A 21,792-nucleotide genomic window follows, 5' to 3' on the forward strand; every position below is an offset into this window, starting at 1 on the left:
ATAAAGCACCTAAAACATTCACAGACAGACATCAAACAAACAAATCCTACCATAATCCTTTTATGCCCATAATTTGATATCAATTGAAAATTATGAATTTGCACTTATTAGTCTCAGCATTGTTAAATTACATGTAAATTAATAATACAGGTAAAAAGCATGTTTACTGACAATAATTATACATTAGACAAATACATGTAATGCAGTTAATAAAATCAAAAAAAAATGTTAGTGTGCATGTTCACGCACACACTGCTTAAATTCTACGCAACTGTAGCCTGACCGACTTCTTTGAAAGAATGCACATGTATGTCCTCGTTGACATGTAATTCTATTCCATGAAAATAAAAGTTTTCATTTACAAATATTGTGATAAGGCATGGAAACCTTTTTTTTCTTTACCTCTTTCATAAAATGACAAATGCATATCACCTACATACTGCAAGACTCTGCACTAGGTAGCACTAAGCAGTTTTGATAACTTACTGCCATTCTACTTTCACTTTGACCTTGAACTTCACTGATTACCGATTCCGACCTCATTTGTGAAATTTTGTGTATTGAAAATAAACAATAGTGGTGGATGTACTTCTAAAATAATTGTTCCTTTTCTAAATATCTATTAATGGCTCTGAATTAATAAATTGTATAAAATCGATACATTTAATTTACATGCTACATCTGTACACAATGGGAGATATGAGCATAAGCTGTCTGTTCCTGGGGGGGGGGGGGGGGGGGGGGGGGTATTAACAAATCGATTTGTCTCAAAATACGTATAAACAAATTCAAATTTGCTTCTTTCATAAATTTAAACAATTGGAAATGATAGTAAACAATGAGTTCAAAACAAAGTAATGATCTATGAGGATTTTCTCTTACCAATAGGCTCCTCATATTGGGTTCAGCCCACTAATTGTTTTCCCATAGGCGGCAATGTTAACGTTTCTTCACATAGCAATGTCCCTAATTTTCGTTCAGCATTGAGTGACCCCTCAAATCAAAGCACATCAAGTTGTCTTTCCTTGGTTAAAATCTCGAGGTGGCATGTCAGATTCGTTTTCCGGCAAAATGCGTCTGTCTGCGTTAACCTCTGAAAATGAAAGTGAAAGTAGGGGATTTCAAGACTTCTCACTGGTGTTATAATACATAAAATAATTCTGCTGATCTTCTTGATAAATTACATCTGACAAGCTTTTTTGCAAGGGAACATACTCCTTATCAACAAGTATGAGGCTCAATTTAATACCTTATCACAGTTTTTTTTATTCAGGTCTACAAATTAAGGAACTTGTAATTTTTTCTGCACTACTTTCTTCTCCTACCGATTCTAAAAATAATTAGAGGTATGTACCCAGATCTCGTTGCGAGCAACGAGTAGGTCTTCCGTCCGATTTTTCGATGAGATGAGATATGATTTGGACTATGATCTTTGTTGAAAGACAATAATATATAGACTTCCCTAATTAGATTTCTTTCTTTTGATTTATGTAACATTATCAAAGAGCTATAGATGACAGACTTTTGGCCCCTCTGAGCCCCTAGTTTCAGGGGTCAGTCCCTTTTTCTTGATATCAGTTGAAAGGTCTTGTGATTTTGAAAACGTTTTGTTCAAGAAATATTCAGAGATTTCCTTTCGTTGTGGAGATATGCTGAATGGAAATATTTAGGGGCCACCCCTCCAAGTCCTTAATGGGGCCGTTTGACAAAAACTGAAAGGGTGCATATTGTTTAGAACATTATTCTGACCATCTTTTGTTCAGCATTGCATATCAAAATATTCCCCCTTTTCGAGATAAAAAGCATCAAAGATTTAGCATTCTGGCCCCTTGTGATCCCTTATTACGTAACGTATGATCAGAATCCTATATATTGTTGTAAATCGTTAAGATAAACATCTTTGCTTCAGTAATGTGTTACAGATTATTGATCGTTAAAGAGTTATAGAAGAAAGACTTTTGGCCCCTCTAAGCCCTTAATTTGAAGGGTCAGCCCCTCTTCTTGATATCAAATGAAAGGTCTTGTGATTTTGAAGACTTTTTGTTCAACAACTATTCAGAGATTTCTTTTCATTGTGGAGATATGCTGAATGGAAATATTTAGGGGCCACCCCTCCAAGTCCTTAATGGGGCCGTTTGACAAAAACTGAAAGGGTGCATATTGTTTAGAACATTATTCTGACCATCTTTTGTTCAGCATTGCATATCAAAATATTCCCCCTTTTCGAGATAAAAAGCATCAAAGATTTAGCATTCTGGCCCCTTGTGATCCCTTATTACGTAACGTATGATCAGAATCCTATATATTGTTGTAAATCGTTAAGATAAACATCTTTGCTTCAGTAATGTGTTACAGATTATTGATCGTTAAAGAGTTATAGAAGAAAGACTTTTGGCCCCTCTAAGCCCTTAATTTGAAGGGTCAGCCCCTCTTCTTGATATCAAATGAAAGGTCTTGTGATTTTGAAGACTTTTTGTTCAACAACTATTCAGAGATTTCTTTTCATTGTGGAGATATGCTGAATGGAAATATTTAGGGGCCACCCCTCCAAGTCCTTAATGGGGCCGTTTGACAAATATTGAAAGGGTGCATATTGTTTAGAACATTATTCTGACCATCTTTTGTTCAGCATTGCATATCAAAATATTCCCCCTTTTCGAGATATAAAGCATCAAAGATATAGCATTCTGGTCCCTTGTGATCCCTTATTACGCAACATATGATCAGAATCTTATCATATATTGTTGTAAATCGCGAAGATAAACATCTTTGCTTCAGTAATGTGTTACAAATTATTAATCGTAAAAGAGTTATAGATGAAAAACTTTTGGCGCCTTGAACCCCTAATTTGAGGGGTCAGTCCCTTTTTCTTGGCATCAAATGAAAATTCTTGTGATTTTGAACATTTTTTGTTCAACAACTATTCAGAGATTTCTTTTCATTGTGGAGATATGCCGAATGGAAATATTTAGGGGCCAACCCTTCAAGTCCTTAATGGGGCCGTTTGACAAAAATTCAAATCTTGCATATTGTTTAGAACATTATACTGACCATCTTTTGGTCAGTATTGCTTATCAAAATATTCCCCCTTTTCGAGATATAAAGCGTCAAAGATTTAACACTCTGGTCCCTTTTGGCCCCTTATTACGCAATATATGATCCTAATTTTATAATATATAGTTACAAATCCTTAAGATGAACATTTCTGCTTCAGTAATTTATAACAAAATATTGATCGTTAAAGAGTTATAGATGAAAGACTTTCGGACCCTCTGAGCCCCTAATTTGAGGGGTCAGCCCCTTTTTCTTGATAACAAATGAAAGGTCTTGTGGTTTTGAAGAATTTTTGTTCAACAACTATTCAGAGACATCTTTTCGTTGTGGAGATATGCCGAATGGAAATATTTAGGGGCCAACCCTTCAAGTCCTTAATGGGGCCGTTTGACAAAAATTCAAATCTTGCATATTGTTTAGAACATTATTCTGACCATCTTTTGTTCAGTATTGCTTATCAAAATATTCTCCCTTTTCGAGATATAAAGCTTCAAAGATTTAGCTTTCTGGCCCCTTTTGGCCCCTTATGACGCAATATATGATCCCAATTTTATAATATATAGTTACAAATCCTTAAGATGAACATTTCTGCTTCAGTAATTTATAACGAAATATTGATCGTAAAAAAGTTATAGATGAAAGATTTTCAGCCCCTCTGAGCCCCTAATTTGAGGGGTCAGCCCTTTTTTCTTGATATCAAATGAAAGGTCTTATCATTTTGTACATCTTTTATAATATATGTTTTAACAAAATATTTACAGGTAAAAAGATAAAAAGGAAAACGTGTCAAATTTTGCGAGATACTTGTGAGCCTATTTTTCGAGCCCAGGCGAGCTTCGGCGCCTTTTGAGCTGGAAAGATATAGATGCCAAATGGCACATCTACAATCTTTCCTCTATCTTCACTGAAAATCTTAACTCTTTATCTCTATTCTTTTAGGAGAACACTCCAGGACAAGCCGACCCTCTGAAAATCAGAAAATCGTCCATATCTCACGACCGGAAGTGACGTCATCAAAAAGCAAAAAAACCTATCAAGATCAATAGAATATCTTTTACATCTGAAAGTTTGATGTAAATCGGCCCAGCCGTTTCTGAGAAATCGCGTGCACAAAATCGGTTGGAAGAAAAATAATAATAATAATAATAACTAGATGAGATCTCGTTGCGAGCAACGAGTAGGTCTTCCGTCCGATTTTCCGATAAGATGAGATAAGATTTTGACTATGATCTTTATTAAAAGATAATAATATATAGACTTCCCTCATTAGATTTCATTCTTTTGATTTATCTAACATTATCAGAGTTATAGATGAAAGACTTTTGGCCCTTCTGAGCCCCTAATTTGAGGGGTCAGCCCCTTTTTCTTGATATCAAATAAAAGGTCTTGTGATTTTGAAGATTTTTTGTTCAACAACTATTCAGAAATTTCCTTTCGTTTAAGAGATATATAGAATAACAATATTTAGGGGCCAGCCTTCGAAGTCCTTAATGGGGTTGTCTTGCAAAAATTAAAAGGGTGTATATTGTTTAGAACATTATTCTGAACATCTTTTGTTCAATATTGTTTATCAAAATATTTCCCCTTTTCGAGATATCAGGTGTCAAAGATTTTGCATTCTGGCCCCTTATGGCCCCTTATTACGTAACATATGATCCTAATTTTATAATATATAGCTGCAGAATGTTAAGATGAACATTTCTGCTTCAGTAATTTATAACAAAATATTCATCATTAAAGAGTTATAGATGAAAGACTTTTGGCCCTTCTGAGCCCCTAATTTGAGGGGTCAGTCCCTTTTTCTTGATATCAAATAAAAGGTCTTGTGATTTTGAAGATTTTTTGTTCAACAACTATTCAAAAATTTCCTTTCGTTTAAGAGATATTTAGAATAACAATATTTAGGGGCCAGCCCTCCAAGTCCTTAAAGGGGATGTCTTGCAAAAATTAAAAGGGTGTATGTTGTTGAGAAGATTATTCTGAACATCTTTTGTTCAATATTGCTTATCAAAATATTTCCCCTTTTCGAGATATCAAGCGTCAAAGATTTAGCATTCTGGCCCCTTTTGGCCCCTTATTACGCAATATATGATCCTCATTTTATAATATATAGTTACAAATCCTTAAGATGAACATTTCTGCTTCAGTAATTGATAACAAAATTTTGATCGTTGAAAAGTTATATATGAAAGACTTTTGGCCCCTCTGAGCCCCTAATTTGAGGGATCAGCCCCTTTTTCTTGATAGCAAATGAAACGTCTTGTCATTTTGTGCATCTTTTGTAATATATGTTTTAACAAAATATTTACAGGTAAAAAGATACAAAAGAAAACGTGTCAAATTTTGCGAGATGCTTGTGAGCCTATTTTTCGAGCTCAGGCGAGCTTCGGCGCCTTTTGAGCTGGAAACATATAGATGCGAAATGGCACATCTACAATCTTTCCTCTATCTTCACTGAAAATCTTATCCCTTTATCTCTATTCGTTTAGGAGAACACCCCAGGACAAGCCGACCCTCTGAAAATCAGAAAATCGTCGATATCTCACGACCGGAAGTGACGTCATCAAAAAACAAAAAAACCTATCAAGATCAGTTGATTATCTTTCACATCTGAAAGTTTGATGTAAATCGGCCTAGCCGTTTCTGAGAAATCGCGTGCACAAAATCGGTTGGAAGAAAAATAATAATAATAATAATAATAATAATAAGAATAGGGAAAAAGAAACCGAACGAAAACAATAAGGTCTTCCGTTGGAGACGGAAGACCTTAATAATAGGGAAAAAGAAACCGAACAAAAACAATAAGGTCTTCCGTTGGAGACGGAAGACCTTAATAATAATAAGAAACAGAGTAAAAACAATATGTTCCTTAACTTCGTTTGGGGAACATAATAATACATATCCCTTCTGTATCAGCCCAAGACACCAATATCACCCTTGGGCCTTCGGTCCTCTGGCTGATATTGGTGTCTCGGGCTGATACAGGATGTGATGTGGAAAAGGGTATGTTTTATTATGTTTATTACATACTTAGTAATAAAATACAGCACACATCAACTTGAGAAAAATACAAATAAATAATCATGCACTGACCACTGATATGTCAAAGAACAGTAATTTAAAATTAAGAGAATGTGAACCCCCCCCCCCCCCAAAAAAAAAAAAAATAGGTGTATTATCAAATATACTAGTAAATCCGAATCAGCCCGGCAGATCCATATCAGACCTGTAGGATCCGTATCAGCCGTGGAAGCTTATACGGCTATTGTGATGTTAAGCATATCGCATATGCAAAAAAACCTGTATTTATTACTAAGTATGTAATAATTGTATCTAATCAAGTACCTGTATCTTGCCAACTTTAAATCAGATACATATATCTAATCGAGTACCTGTATTTTGCGAACTTTATATCAGGTACATGCATCTAATCGAATACCTGTATCTAGCGAACTTTAAATCAGAAATATGCCTATAAGATATTCAAAGCTAAAGGAGTGACATTTTTATTTCAGACTGTCTTCAGTCAAAGCAAAGGAAAAAAAAGAACACATATTGCAAGATAAATAGAAATTTCAGTCCGTCTGTTCATCAAATTGCTTCAAAATCTAACTAGAGTGTTCCAAGGAACGCAAGTGTCGCCTGCTTCGTAGCTTCATTTAAGATGTAAATAAATTTAGAGTGGTCAGATTTTTATTTACTATAATTATTATAGTTCATGCATTTGCCTGCAAACAAAAAATGGCATCTATTGTTTTCGGTATTTGTCCATGGAACTCATTAAATTCTTTCAGAAAGGTAGAGAGTCTATGTACATACCTGTGACAACCCGTCTTATTACACCCTAGTTATCCCTATTTTGAACCTTAAATTTACATACATATTTGAGTTACTTTTTATTCCCCTGTATCGAAGATTCGGGGTTATATGTACATGTAGTTTTTGCCCTGTCCGTCCGTCTGTCTGTGTGTCCGCAAAACCTTTAAACCTTGCTCATAACTTTTGATTGGTTGGAGCTATGGCTTTCATCTTTCACATGTGTATTCCTTGTGACTAGACCTTTCTTTGGGTACCATCATATTTGACCTTGACCTTGGAGTTTGACCCAGTTTTACAAAATTTTACCCAACTTTAACCTTGGCCATAACTTTTGACCGGTTGTTGCTAGAGCTTTCATACTTTACATGTGTAATTCTTGTGACAAGTCCTTCCTTTGAATATCAACAACTTTGACTCTTAGACCTTGACCTAGGAGTTTGACCTACTTTTGAAAAACTTTAACATTGGCCATAACTTTTGAACGGTTGGTGCTAGGGCTTTCATACTTCACATGTATAATCCTTGTGGCAAGACCTTCCTTCGGGTACCAACAATTTTAACCTTTTGACCTTGACCTTGAGGTTTGACCTACTTTGGAAAACTAACCTTGGCCGTAACTTTTGAACAGTTGGTGCTAGAGCTTTCATATTTCACGTGTATTCCTTCTGACAAGATTCTCCCTTGGGTGCCAACAATTTTTTACCTTTGACCTTGGAGTGTGACCTACTTTTGAAAAACTTTAACCTTGGTCATAACTTGAACAATTTGTGCTAGGGCTTTCATATTTTAGATATTTTTTTTTTATATGTCCTTCCCTAAGGTACAAATTGTTTTGACCTTTTATCCTTGACCTTGGAGTACCTAGTTTTGGGAAACTTCAACGTTGGCCATAACGTTTGAATGGTTGGTGCTAGGCTTTCATATTTCACATGTATATTTCTTGTGACAAGACGTACCTTTCTTTGGGTACCAACATTTTTGATCTCTTGACCTTGGAGTAATTTGCATTTGAGAAACTTAAAACCCTCGCCACAGGCTGCCATACGGGGGCATCAGTGTTTCACATCTTGTTCATGTTGTAGTGAGACTATGAGTAGGAGGTGTATATAAATTTTAAATACTAGCATATTTTACTAAAATTTTGAAATCCCTACATGAGTGAAATTTTCTCGACTTGGACGTAAAATAGCATAAAATCAATCAAAAATATTACATCCTTTCTCAACATGAGCCAGAGTATTACGGCGTCAATACAGACTAGAACAAATAGAATCGACTTCCCTGCAACAAATCGTTATGAGTATTTACGAATGTTTCTCTTTAAATGGCAAAGATCGAAATTTCATGTGCCACTTGAGCAACTACCTCGCGTAACTCATGATGGATATATTAAAATACCATTCCTTCTTCAGTAAATTGTGTGCTTGCTATACTTTTCAGTACTTTCTATATAAACGTCCAACACAAGAACAAGGGGGCTTGTCTTTCAGATTGTTAAATGTAAAATAAATTAATGAAAATTTTGAATCTACTTTAAATACCCTTAAAAATCTGTTACATTAAAGATTCTTTCACTTTCGGACAAGAAATACAGTGTTTGAAAAACGTACTACACCTACATGTATAGGTGAAGTACATTTTTTTAACATGATGTTTCTTGTCTGAAAGTGTTAGAATCTTTAATGTAACAACTTTTGAAGGGTATTTAAAGTAGATTTAAAATCTTAATTATTTATTTTACATTTAACAATCCGGAAGGCAAGCCCCTATGCACAAGAATGGACATGAATGCTTATCGTTGAGCGTTTACATTACGTTTAACGAATCAATTTTCAGAAAATGCATCAATGCTTGTTTTCGAGAAATGTGAAAACCAAGTTCAATGCGAATATAATATGAAGTTGATGCAATCTTTTAGTTCAGACTTATTCATCAATTCTTGATATAAAGAAATGAAGAATTTTATTGACATTTCCAAAAACTCGTTTCCGCACACAAAAGTTCTGTCTATAAAACAGCACGAGGATAGGAAGCAAATTTAAAACTCTATTCTTGTTCTGAAATAATCCAAATATTGATAGTTATGTATTTTATAGAAAAAAAACGCACGCACGTGTGTGTGTGTGAGAGAGAGTCACTTCTGCAGTGAGAAATTCGATATTATAAAACTTAGAGTCTCCTATACTCTTGTGGAAGAGTGGAGGCCATTTCTTCTCATGCCAAAAATGTACAGAAGCCAGAAAAGACGTTTTCAACAAATCTGCGAATGAGGAATTTACATACCATTGATACTCATACTTTACTCTTTGTAGATAAATCGTTAACTGTAGTTAAGAATCATTGTACAAACATTTATTTAAAAAAAAAGTCGGGCCGTTTTGATTGATAGAATAATTATATTTATATTGAATTCTATTCAATGTGTGTATCATAATTATGATATATGGTATGCTATAAAATGCTAAGAATTTGATCCTCTGTTTATTGTGATTGTGCCTTTTCATTTTAAAATGTGCTCCATTTATAGTATATGTGAAAAATATGTTGATATATTCACTTGCATCGTCGAATACCCACGGGTGATATCGTATTTTACTTATCACCCGAGGGCAAACTCGCCGAAATATTGTCGAATGTAATTAATATGCATGGGTCATTTGATTGGCTGTTGTACAGAATCGCATTGGCGTATCACGAATCACAGTTTACGTCACGTACAGTGCATGTATGTTCGGCAATGACAAACACTTTTCCGTAGTTAACTCACCGATTGCAAACAAATCAAGTGCATTTAGCAGTTTGAGAAAGGAACTCCTATATTATTCTTGAATGGTATTTAATGCCAGTGACATGTACGACGTGTCTTTTATCGTTTTCAAACAAAGTTTGCATGTTTTAAGGGAGGGTTGTCCAAAAATTCCTTAGAATGAGCTCATATCTTTAAGAGAAATTCACATATCTTTATAAAATTTTCTGGATGGATAAAGTGTGTTGTTGGCTGATAAATTTCGAAGTTTTAACACGATTACTTGAAAACAATTTGAGTAATAAGAATTATAGTGTTATCGTTTCCTAACACCCGGAGCAATCTCCGACATCAGAAAAGGTAAACGTCACCTCAGATTTTGAGGAAGAAATATTCTTTAAATCATCATAAAGATTATAGTTATAAATGTGAAATATCTTAATTATTATGAATTGATTTAACATTAAAACAAGATGTGTTTGTGAAACACTGATGCCCCCGTATGGCAGCTTATGGCGAAGGTTAAAGTTTCTTCAAATGCAAGTCCAAATCCAGCCAAAAGATAAGAAATGTTGATACCCAAAGAAAGGTCTTGTCTCGAGGAATACACCTATGAAATTTGAAAGACCTAGATACAACTGTTCAGAAGTTATGGCGAAGGTTAAAGTTTTTTGAATAAAAGTCAAACGTCAAGGACAAGGTCAAAGTGGTTGGTATCCAAAGGAAGATCTTGTCACAAGGATTACATATGTGAAGTATGAAAGCCCTAGCACCAACCATTCAAAAGTTATGGCCAAGGTTAAAGTTTTTCAAAAGTATGTCCAACTCCTAGGTCAAGGTCAAAGGGTCAAATAGGTTGGTATCCAAAGGAAGGTCTTGTCACAAGGATTACATATGTGAAGTATGAAAGCCCTAGCATCAACCATTCAAAAGTTCTGGCCAAGGTTAAAGTTTTTCAAAAGTAGGTCAAACTCCTACGTCAAAGTCAAAAGGTCAAAGTGGTGGTTGGTATCCAAAGGAAGGTCTTGTCGCAAGGATTACATATGTGAAGTATGAAAGCCCTAACTCCAACCATTCAAAAGTTATGGCCAAGGTTAAAGTTTTTCAAAAGTAGGTCAAACTCCAAGGTCAAGGTCAAAAGGTCAAAGTTGTTGGTATCCAAAGGAAGGCCTTGTCACAAAGAATACACATGTGAAGTTTGAAACCCCAAGCACCAACTGTTCAGAAGTTATGGCTAAGGTTAAAGTCTCATAAAATTTTGCAAAAGTAGGTCAAACTCCAAGGTCAAGGTCAAAAGGTCAAATATGATGGTACCCAAAGAAAGGTCTTGGCACAAGAAATACACATGTGAAATATGAAAGTCATAGCTCCAACCAATCAAAAGTTATGGGCAAGGTTAAAGTTGACAACAGACAGACAGACAAACAGACAAACGGACAAACAGACAAACAGACAAACGGAGAAACAGACAGACAGGACAAAAACAATATACCCCCGGGATCTTTCGATCCGGGGGCATAATATTTAAACAAAGTATGTACATGATCATGGTCATTTAACAAAAAAATATTTCGAAAAGCCTTAGTTTTCTTTCTACGGGGTTTTCGTCTGTCTTCTCTAGTGGTGTTGCAGTGTTACTCTTGTCCGATTCCTCGACCGGTCTCTTTTTTTAGTTTCCCTTCTTCACATACTTAGAAACACCGTTTCAGTCATTTTCATATACTGAAGACCAGAAAACATTTTCATGTGTTCCAAACATTTATGACTTATGCGTTTCTGTAGGAGTGAATTCAAGATCTGAACATTTCATCACAGTCCAGTGCGCCGCCTGTGTCAAAGTAGCCGCCATTCTTCAACACGTTAGATTTCAAACCGGGTTGGTATTAACGTTATAAAATTCATATTAATTAAAACATATGCACCAAAATTTTGGGAAAGGTAGTTAACAATACAGTATTAAGAATTCTCATTTCTATGCTCGAAATTCTGAGAAGTAAACACTTTTTCGAAGGATTTTAAAGATTATATACCGATTTTTAATTGCAATGTTTGGGTACTGCACCGCCTTCTTAAACCGGAAAGTGAAATATTTTATTTAAATAGGGTTACTCTGTAAAATTACTTAATATTTGTCCATAAATTTATTAGTTTTTGTAAGATTAATTTATGTACCAAGTTTCATTAATATATGACACCGGGTTCCTACAAAACAACGCTTGTCTACGGAATTTTGGGAAAACCCTCGTAGAGCAAACATAAACGTATTTTCAAAATTGAAGAGTTCCAACTACTAATTGGTTGTCTATAATCGACGAATTTGCATTATAAACGACGGTATTTCAGCGAGTTTGCCTACTGGTGATGAGTAAAAGACGAGATCACCCGTGGGTACCCGACGATGATTCACTTGTAGGCCAAGGGCGTATCAATTTTTTAGAGCTTTTGCACCGAAACATTCATAAAATTTAAAGGTAATGAAATATGTTAAAAGCAAACCACAGACACGTAAAATGTGGATAACTTACATTTTTCAGACACCTTTTTTTTTCTAAACATAACTTTTACTATTAATATCGATGTCAACGTGATTTTTTTTAAAATCTAGTTGAAAAAGTTGCAAACTACCAGGGAGAGGGGAAGGTGGAGAGCCTGACTTCCAGCTTTTTTCCAAAACCTAACCTTGACTCTTAATATACTGTGGTATGACCCCCCCCCCCCAAACTTTTTGTCGCAGCATAGTTAAATTCTCCGATGTTAAAGCAGGGATCTTTTTACTAACATCAAAAAAAAATATTGTCGAAAAAGCTGGAACCTACCAGGTAAATATCAGTATAACTAGCCTACATATCTTACTAAAAATATGCTATTTCCCCATTAATTCCATCTGTATGTTGTTCTGTGCAATCCATATGTACTGTTTTAAGGTTTAGAAACTGGTCAAATACAATCTTCTTTTAAATACCGTATATGACCAGTATCTAAACCGAAATAAAGTGTTGTAAATGTTTATATTATACTTTCATGTAAATAAGTTAAATCTGATTCGTCGAGAAACATTTGTTAAAAAACACTATTACCCGCTGAATAATGAAGCCACGCTCTCCAGCGTAGCAACAGTCAACATTGCTTGACGACGGGTGATATTCCAAAAAATATTGACTGCGCAGAATTTATGCGCACAAGATTCAAAATAATAGGTATTTGTATAAATCATTCAGTATGATATAATAAATGTTGCATGTAGTTGAGTGTAACATTGAAAATGTTGACAATGGTTTTCTTGGGGTGAAAATTTTCAATGTTACACTCAACTACATGCAACATTTATATATTATTAATTGATGATACCTTCTTCTTTTGAATGTCTGAAAGATGGAATCACCAACAGTTTCCTTTGTTATACCTATAAAAATTGGTTCCTATATACATCTATACTAAAAAAAAGTCTAACATTTCCACTGTTTTACTGAGCGGTCAGAAAAAAAAAATCAATATTCGATTTGGCAGAGTGAGATATTGGACCTGTCGATGAGATATTGAACTGCTTACGTCACAATTGGGGCGGGATTAGCTAAATCTTATTTGCATTCGTTGGTGTCGAAAGTGACAAAAATGATCCAGTTTTAATGAAGGTAAAGGAAATTTACATCATGGAAGCCAGCACAAGGTACATGTATGTCAAATAAAATATTAACAAGATGTGTTTGTGAAACACTGATACCCCAGTATGACAGCTTATGGCGAAGGGTGAAGTTTCTCAATTGCAATTCAAACTCCAAGGTCAATGTCAAGAGATCAAAAATGTTGTTACCCGAAGAAAGGACCTGTGTCAATGGATATACCTGGTAAATATGAAAGAGATAAAAAATGTTGTTACTCAAAGAAAGAACTTGTGTAAGTGGATATACCTGGTAAAAATGAAAGTCCAAGCACTAGCCTTTCAAAAGTAATGGTCAAGGTTAATGTTTTCTAAAAGTGGGTCAAACTCCAAGGTCAAGGTCAAAGGGTAAAAATTAATGATACGCAGGGGGAAAACCTTGTCATAAGAAATAAGAAGTCTTGCAAAATATAAAAGCCCTAGCACCAGCTGTTCAAATGTTATGGCGACGCTTTAAGTTTTTCAAAATTAGATCAAACTCCAAATTCAAGGTCAAAAAGTCAACATTGTTGCTATCCCAAAAAAGGTCTTGTCACAAGGAATATACCAGTAAAATTTGAAAGCCCTATTACTTACTGTTCAAAAGTTATGGCCAAGGTAAAACTTTTACTAAGTGGGTCAATCTCTAAGGTCAAAGTCAAAAAGTCAAAAATATTTACTTCCATGGAAAGATCTTGTCATGATCAAATTACATGTGAAATATTAAAGCTTTTGCACCAACTGTTCAAAAGTTATGGCCAAGGTTATAGTTGGGTAACTTTTTGCAAGAGTAAGTCAAACTCCAAGGTCAAGAGGTCAGATATGTCGGTACCCAAAGGAAGGCTTTGTCAAAGGAAAACACATGTGAAATATGAAAGCCATAGCTCCAACAAATCAAACGTTATGGGCAATGTTAAAGTTTTTTGCGGACAAACAAACAGACAGCTAGGCAGACGGACGGACATTGCAAAAACTATATACCCTCGAACTTTCGAATACGGGGACATAAAAATTTGATATTCTCTACCAGCTTCTGACATATAGAATCGTAAGAGACTTTTAAATGATCGATATTGCTGTCAGTGAGTTCTGTCGGCACCCACACTAATGTAATAGTTCAACCCTGGCTCACTCCAGGAGAAACTCCGCCTCTTTCTGCATACGATTGGATATTCCAAGTCCAGGGTTTTTACCCAAAGTAACCAGAAGGCAGAATGGCGGAGGAGCAATCAGGTACGTATGTCTGATTCAAATTATGAATGATTCCCATGCTAAGTTGATACAAAAATAATTTACACTCCTACATTGATTTTATTGTTTAATAGAAAAACTTCCCTGGTTCAGTTACTAGTGTTTTTCGATCCCTATCTCTTTTTTCGAAATCTAAAACTTGATATAAAAAAAATTGAATTCTTCGAATGAGATATTTATGATCGTAAATGTATGCGCAAATTCTGTGAAATTCGTTTTTACTTTGCATCTCTAAAATTGGTAGAGCGTCCTTTTAAGGTCAGACGATACGGTCCTCAATAGTATTTAATTTTTTCCCCAAAAAATGTTGTTGAAATATTGCTACTTCAACAAGTTTCCTTAGAAAAAAGAGGTAAATAATTACCAGAAATTTGAACACCATACTTTAAGCTTTAATAAAATTATACAGAAAAAACCATTTTCACGGAATTCAATTTGAAATTATGGGAAAAGTAATTGGATATCTATATCCAATTTAATATGTTTTAAAGTAGAGGCCAAGGACATACACATTACCGTTTTCTGGGAGACTGTAGACAATATGGATACATTTCATTTGTCTGATATGAAAAAAACTCCCATATTCATAACTGGTTTTCTTCATTTTTGATTGAAAATGACAATTTAAAATATGTTTTTTCGCCTTTTTACCTAATAATTTTGCCTTGATACACATTATTTTACTAAGTTGTAGTGATGAAACATCATTAAAGGAATTTATTTCTCAAATTTTGAGAAACTTGTAGGCACCTTTCATTTACTAGATTTTGACCTTAAGAGAGTATATGCAATATTTTTAGTACGGGTGTACGAAAAACAAGTTTTCCTCTGCTCTATTATGAGCGAAAGGCACATACACATGTACATGTAGCTTTCTGAGAAGAGATCAAAACAAAGAGATTTGGCAAAAAAGGTTGAAAAGATAAAGAACAGTGTAAAAGAAAGTGGTAAAAATTAAGTATTAGGAATGAAAAGAAAGTACCGCCTCCTCAAGGGTTATACATGTATATAACATATACCGCTAGGTATAAACCATAGCGATCTTACAAAGAAAAATTCAAAACTTATGATTCATGCGAAAAAAATATTAATCTTAAGCAGGGAAAACGGGTTCTCAGCCTACCATTGTAGTTCCACACCAAAACAAGGTCCAGCCATACGGAGGACAAGGACCTCAGCCGGGAAGTACTGGTCCTCAGACCTCAGGACAACCTGGACCAGTAACGGGTCAGCCAGGGCCAATAATAGGTCAACCAGGACCAGGACAACCATTTGGTTTCGTGAGCATTTTGGCCTTGCACATTCTAACACATTGTTTAAACCAGTTGAATTTAGTTTGCATTTGGACATGCATTCTTTTGCCTCATTTTGATATTTTCAATTTCTCTCAGAGTCGGATGATGAATGCTTCAGGAAAACAAAAACTGTCAGTAAAAAAACTGAAGGATACTGACTCAGTTTTTTTTCTCTCTTTTTCTCTCTCGTTTAGCATACAAGTAACACCACCGTGGTTGTAACACAACAGCAAGTACCAACTCGACCTCCAAAACGAGGCTGGAGCACAGGCTTATGTGGTTGTTTCGAAGATTTTGGATCCTGTATGTTTTCATTTGACAAACTAGTATTATACTGAGATCACAACTAATTTATTTGCTTATTCAGGTTTGAAATCCTTTGAGCACATTTTGGAATCCTTTGATGTTTCTTTGTAGTATTCTGCATTTCTTATTATTTGTTGACCTCTGACCTTTACTCTTATTTGTATGCCTGTTAGGTTGTGCTGTTCTGTTATGTCCACAATGCTACATGTGTTACCTGTCCAGTAAGCTTGGAGAGTCCTGCTGTCTGCCATGCGCAATCTCTGGAACCGGTGCATTGATTCCTCTCCGAACCAAGATCCGCGCAGAGAACAATATTCATGTAATCTTGATTTACTTTTAATACAAATAGATGCTTACAATTAACACGTAATTTCCCTTTTATATGAAAATACGTATACATTTCCAGAATTTCTAATTCTCGTGTTCAGTTGTAGTTTTATTGGAGAAAAACTGGATCAAAATCCAGAATTTTAAATGCTGCTTCAGAATACGATTGTAAGCCGATCCGATGACATTAGAATATCTTTGAATTCGTTTACTTATTAATAATTATGTTACAGGGCAGTATTTGTGACGATTGCTGTATGGTCTGTTGGTGTCCTGCCTGCGTCATGTGCCAACTGTCACGTGAATTCGATAATATTCAAATTAACCATTAATTAATAGTTTGTTGATATTTTACCAACGCTTTTTGGAAAAAGTGATTATAAACAACGTGGATTTACAAATTTTCAATCTTCAATTTTATAAACAGTATTTTAAGGAGGCTGGGGGTCAACAAATTAACCATCAGATATAACTTATTTTTTTAGATATGATATCTGAAGCTGTCAACTATCATTTGGCAAAGAAAAAATTCATACATTTTAGTTTTAAAATTTGATCATTTTTGTGTATCTTTATATGGAGCTCTTCTTCTAAGGGAGATCAGTATAGTCTAAAAATGGCCACGACCACCCAGTCCTCTTAATATACGTCACAGAGAAGATACAAATATATTACTTCAAGCCAATTAAAGGCAAAAGAGTCTCTGTACCAAGCTGTAGGTTTCCTTATTTTCATTTGGGTGTACATAAATTTGCATCGATCAGGAATAAAAGGAATTGATTAATCAATCAGTCATGTTGCTGCTGTTATATAATATTCAATATCTTTTATCTGTAATTGTTTGCTTACGCTGTAACATTGCTCGTGTTATGTGTTTCTATGAACCCTGGACTCATTTTGCTTTTGTATATACAATTGTTTCCCGTTGATGATTCTCAAGCTGGCTTGAAAAAATTGTTGTTTACTTGTGGACCAAGACAGACATCACAATGCTCAATAAAATATTTGCATGGTTATTCCCAGTATTTATTAATAATTCTGTTATGATTAATTTAAAGAAAACGATTAATGAACAAAAATGTTAGTTAAGTATTCAGTGTAAAATTTTGTTGAATCTGTGAATGTATGTGTAAATACACATGTATAATGTAATGTCGCAAATACAAAAATAAACAAAAAACAAAACAAAAACAAACAAACACGCCCTCCCACAAAGAGAGAGAGAGATCTGGTGAGATTGACTTAAATCGGGATATGAACGATCTCACTTGTTTGAAGATTATAAAAAATGAAATGTTTTGTGTGAATCAATAATTTTATAAATATTTTACTGCATGAAGTGAATTATTCTACAGTTTGTCAGAAAATTTGATTCTGAAAAAAAAATAAGGAAATCATTCTTTCCTCGAAAGGAAAACAATGTCTTATTTGAATTTCTCTTCTTGTTTTAATATGTCTTATGTATATTAAAGATATTTTATGCCAAACTGTTAAATATTTTTGTTAACGTTTTCATCATGTAATTTCCATTATTGGTGCAAACAATGATTATTGACAATTTATTTCTGGGGGAAGTGATCAGCAAAAATGGTAAAAAAAAGAAATTAAGGTTCATTGACCCCCTGATAAGAGAAACAACTCTCACTGCAATTAATGACCATTACTTCATATAAAAATCAAGCTAAGAGGCGATTTCTCTCATATTATGCTCCGCAAAATGTGTTGAAATGGTTCGCTTTTCAATTAAAATTAATATTTCTTTTGGAAAATCATCATCATTAAAACAATATTTTATAGGAATGAACATAGGGACGATAAACATTTTAATAGATATTTGTGTGAGAGCTATGTCCAGTCAAAGTACTGTTATTTCTAATTATAGCTATATCGATGACGTTTTATCAATTAACAATGTTCGTTTTCATTCCTATGTTGATTCTATATATCCCTTTGAACTCGAAATAAAAGATACCAGAGTCTGTCTGGATATTCTACTAGAAAATGACGTTAATGGTAGCCAAACAACAAAACTTTGTGATAAACATGATGACTTCAACTTTTCTATCGTCAACTTCCCTTATTTATGTAGCAATATACCATTATCACCTGCATATGGGGTTTATGTCTATGTTTATGTTGTTCTAAGTATGAACAATTTCTAAAACGAGGCAAACTATTGACAAATAAATTATAAAACAAGAATATCAACAGTCTCCTTTAAAATCAACATTTCGTAAAGTCTGTGGTCAATACAATGACTGTCAGCAAATACAATCTACCAGTAAGTCAAATGTTGATTGACGTTTTTCATACAGATTGTTAGGCCATTATTTTCACAATGAATTATCTACGGATTTTTCCGTTTTCCCGATCATGACAAGGAGCACTCGGCGGGTGTGGCCGGTCGACAGGGAATGTTTACTCCTCCATGACACCTGATCCCACTTCTGATGTTTTTAGAGGTTCGTGTTTGCTCTGCTCCATATTTGTATTGTTTCAATGAAGTTTTGAGCTTGATTATTGTTCGTTATCTTCATATTTCATTTCAGCAGGAAGTCGGTTTCAGAGGAAATGACATTTGAAATCCTGTTTTCTTAGTACTACACGTAGAATATAGAAGTTTCAATTTGTTTCATTTTTAGGCCAGCATTCTCATGAAGTACATGTTCCAATGTTCAAACCATGGCCCCAAGAAAAGAAGGGACCACTATAAGTACATTTTTGAACATTGGAACTATAGTAATATTCTATTTTTAAATCTCTGAAAGTTAAAGAGTGTTAAATTTAAATTTAAACCCTTTTTCAATAATTCTGTCTTTACATGTACAAATAAATAATAACCGGCTTTCATTAAAAAAGTTCCATTGCACGTTTCTATAAAATACCGACCTTGTTATTACAATGATAGTGTGGCCATCATGTGCAAGTTCTCAGTTCCACATATCCCCGTATTGCTCTTCCGCGATTATATATATATATATATATATATATATATATATATATATATATATATATATATATATATATATATATTTCTCTCTCATTGTTACATGGACTTCTTCCGTTAGCCAGGTGAAAATCTTACCAAAGCAACTCCTTTTTGATTGAGTTGTAAGTGTGGCCATCCATACTTTTTATAAACTGACTGCATCGGTAAGAAACATTATTATCTAAAACACTGACTTTTCTATACGTTTATCCATTGCATATTGTACACTGGTTACCAGTATTTTCATGACTTCTGAAACCAATCACCAACCAGTGTGAACTGCAACATACATTCAATTGTTATTGAGTTCATATTCACTACTACTGACAAGAACTCTGTAAGGAAAATAATAATGATGTAAATGAGATAAATGATGCCAAGTTCTACCCGTGGCCATTGAAAAATCGTGGAAAGGAAGCATCAAAGAGAACACATAATTTATAGTTGAAACCAATCGCGGAAAAGCAGTAGTCGCGGAAAAGCAGACAGGGAGCTGAAATAAAATTGCGGAAAAGCAGGACGGCCAATAATTCTATTGAGTATCCTGAAAGAATGAAACAACCAGAAAGAATGTTTATAATCTCTTTTCGAGAATTTTAGATAAAATGGTATGGGGGAAAAATCAAGAAAAGTATGTGGTTTAACATTCATTAAAGGCTTTTTTAAAAGGAAAAACTAAAATGTAATTAAATAATAAATTTTGTTGGAAACGTGAAACTGAAGGAACTAGATCTATGTGTATATCATCTGGCTTTTCCATAAAAAGATGCTTCTTTTATTTTATTATTTTCTTTCAAGTACTGCAACTTTTATATCTACAAATTTCAATGATCTGGCCATTTACCGTTTTTGTAAGCCTGGTATACTAAAAGTCTGACATACAGTGGCCTTTTAAACGTTTCATTACCACTCACTATCCCTTGCCAAATAACTATGTAAGTTTAAGCAAGATCATCTCTCTCAGTCTCAATGATAAAAAAATTAACACTGTGACGTCACAATAATCGCCTCTACATGACAATTAGGTAACGTCACAATCAAACCTGATTTCGTGTGTTGTGAACGACAAAGATTCCAAGGTACATGTATGTTCAATATTTTCAATGTTAGCACTTTATTTTTTTTTAATTTTTCTTCTACCGTCACTGCATATATTTAATAGATATCTTTATCACTTCATTAATGCAGATTTCTATCAGTCTTGCACAAAGATGGAAGATGTTATTGATTTATACATAATTCCACTCCTCGTGAAGTACATCAATCGGTGGACGAGCAAAGGTCAGTGTCCCCTAGAAATAATAAATACTAGTATAATAACCGTTTATAAGGATTAATATGAACATTACAGCAAATCACAGAAATAATCTGAAGATCACTCTATTTTTTTTCGATGTATCTAGACTTGCATATGATTACTATTATATACATAATTATCAAATCATAATGATATACATGTATCTCTGAGAGTGAGAGAATTCTAGGAGAGTTATACAATTTACAAATAAGAACGTTGAATGCTGTGAAGTGTGAACAATGCATTGTTATTTGAATTTAACACGTGAACATTAAGGAAGTACCGGTGTTGGTGAGAACTTTTTACTTTTAGAATAGACTTTTGAAGTGCAGTTGCCGTCTCCCACTTTATTTTACTCATGCTCATTTTTTTTTTTTACGAAAATGAGTGAGAACCAACCTCACCCACCCCACACACTTATCTTTTTCAACTTAAGCAGTTTTCATCTTTTTTTGGCTTCAAACTTTTTCTTTTTTAATTATTTTATTTTTCTTTGCTTGTCTTTTCTTTTTTTTCTCTGGCTGTCCCGCCCCACTTTGAAAAATTAATACCATGTCCTTGATATTGTTCATGTACAAGATCTTTCAGACGAGTGTTCAAATTTTAAATATGAATGGATATCGAAAATATTATAATAAACTTCCATATTTATTTTTCTTATCGGAATTGTTGTTATTACAAAAACTTGAACTACTATATTAGTTTTCTTACTCTTCAATTCTCTATAACCATATGAACTTGTTTCTCCAGAGGAAATTCCAAAAGCACGGTATTTAAAAACTGAGACGAATCAAACAAAACCCATTCCTAAGGTGGATCTAAACGACCGGGATTCGTATGATGTGGTAGTCGAGGTGGGAATGAAAGATGGAAAACCATATACCAAGGACGCGTACAGAATTGTAAGTTGTCTATTAAAACTCCTGAATGCAAATTGTTTTTCAGAGTTAACTTTCTTTAAATACGTTTAAGCCGATATGGAGAGCAACTTTTTACCAATTCAAACAGGGACATATGATTTACACTATGATTATCATTCCATTTTTTTTTCAAAAGGACAGAGCTTCAGGC

The 21,792-nt window shown here is 34.2% G+C and overlaps 1 protein-coding gene across 1 annotated transcript; it reads left to right on the plus strand.

Moving 5' to 3' along the window:
• Nucleotides 1-14,470: 14,470 nt before the first annotated feature.
• On the plus strand, nucleotides 14,471-16,767 carry LOC133204608 (placenta-specific gene 8 protein-like). The gene is made up of 5 exons (XM_061340360.1): nucleotides 14,471-14,489; nucleotides 15,609-15,787; nucleotides 15,997-16,105; nucleotides 16,282-16,427; nucleotides 16,669-16,767. Exons 1-5 carry the CDS (start codon nucleotides 14,471-14,473, stop codon nucleotides 16,765-16,767), a joined length of 552 nt encoding a protein of 183 aa, XP_061196344.1.
• The last annotated feature ends 5,025 nt before the right edge of the window (nucleotides 16,768-21,792 follow it).

The sequence above is a fragment of the Saccostrea echinata genome, unplaced genomic scaffold (assembly GCF_033153115.1).
Source record: "Saccostrea echinata isolate AGI-Se365-2 ecotype Australia unplaced genomic scaffold, CSIRO_AGI_Sech_v1 ptg000054l, whole genome shotgun sequence".
In the NCBI taxonomy this organism is placed as follows: domain Eukaryota; kingdom Metazoa; phylum Mollusca; class Bivalvia; order Ostreida; family Ostreidae; genus Saccostrea; species Saccostrea echinata.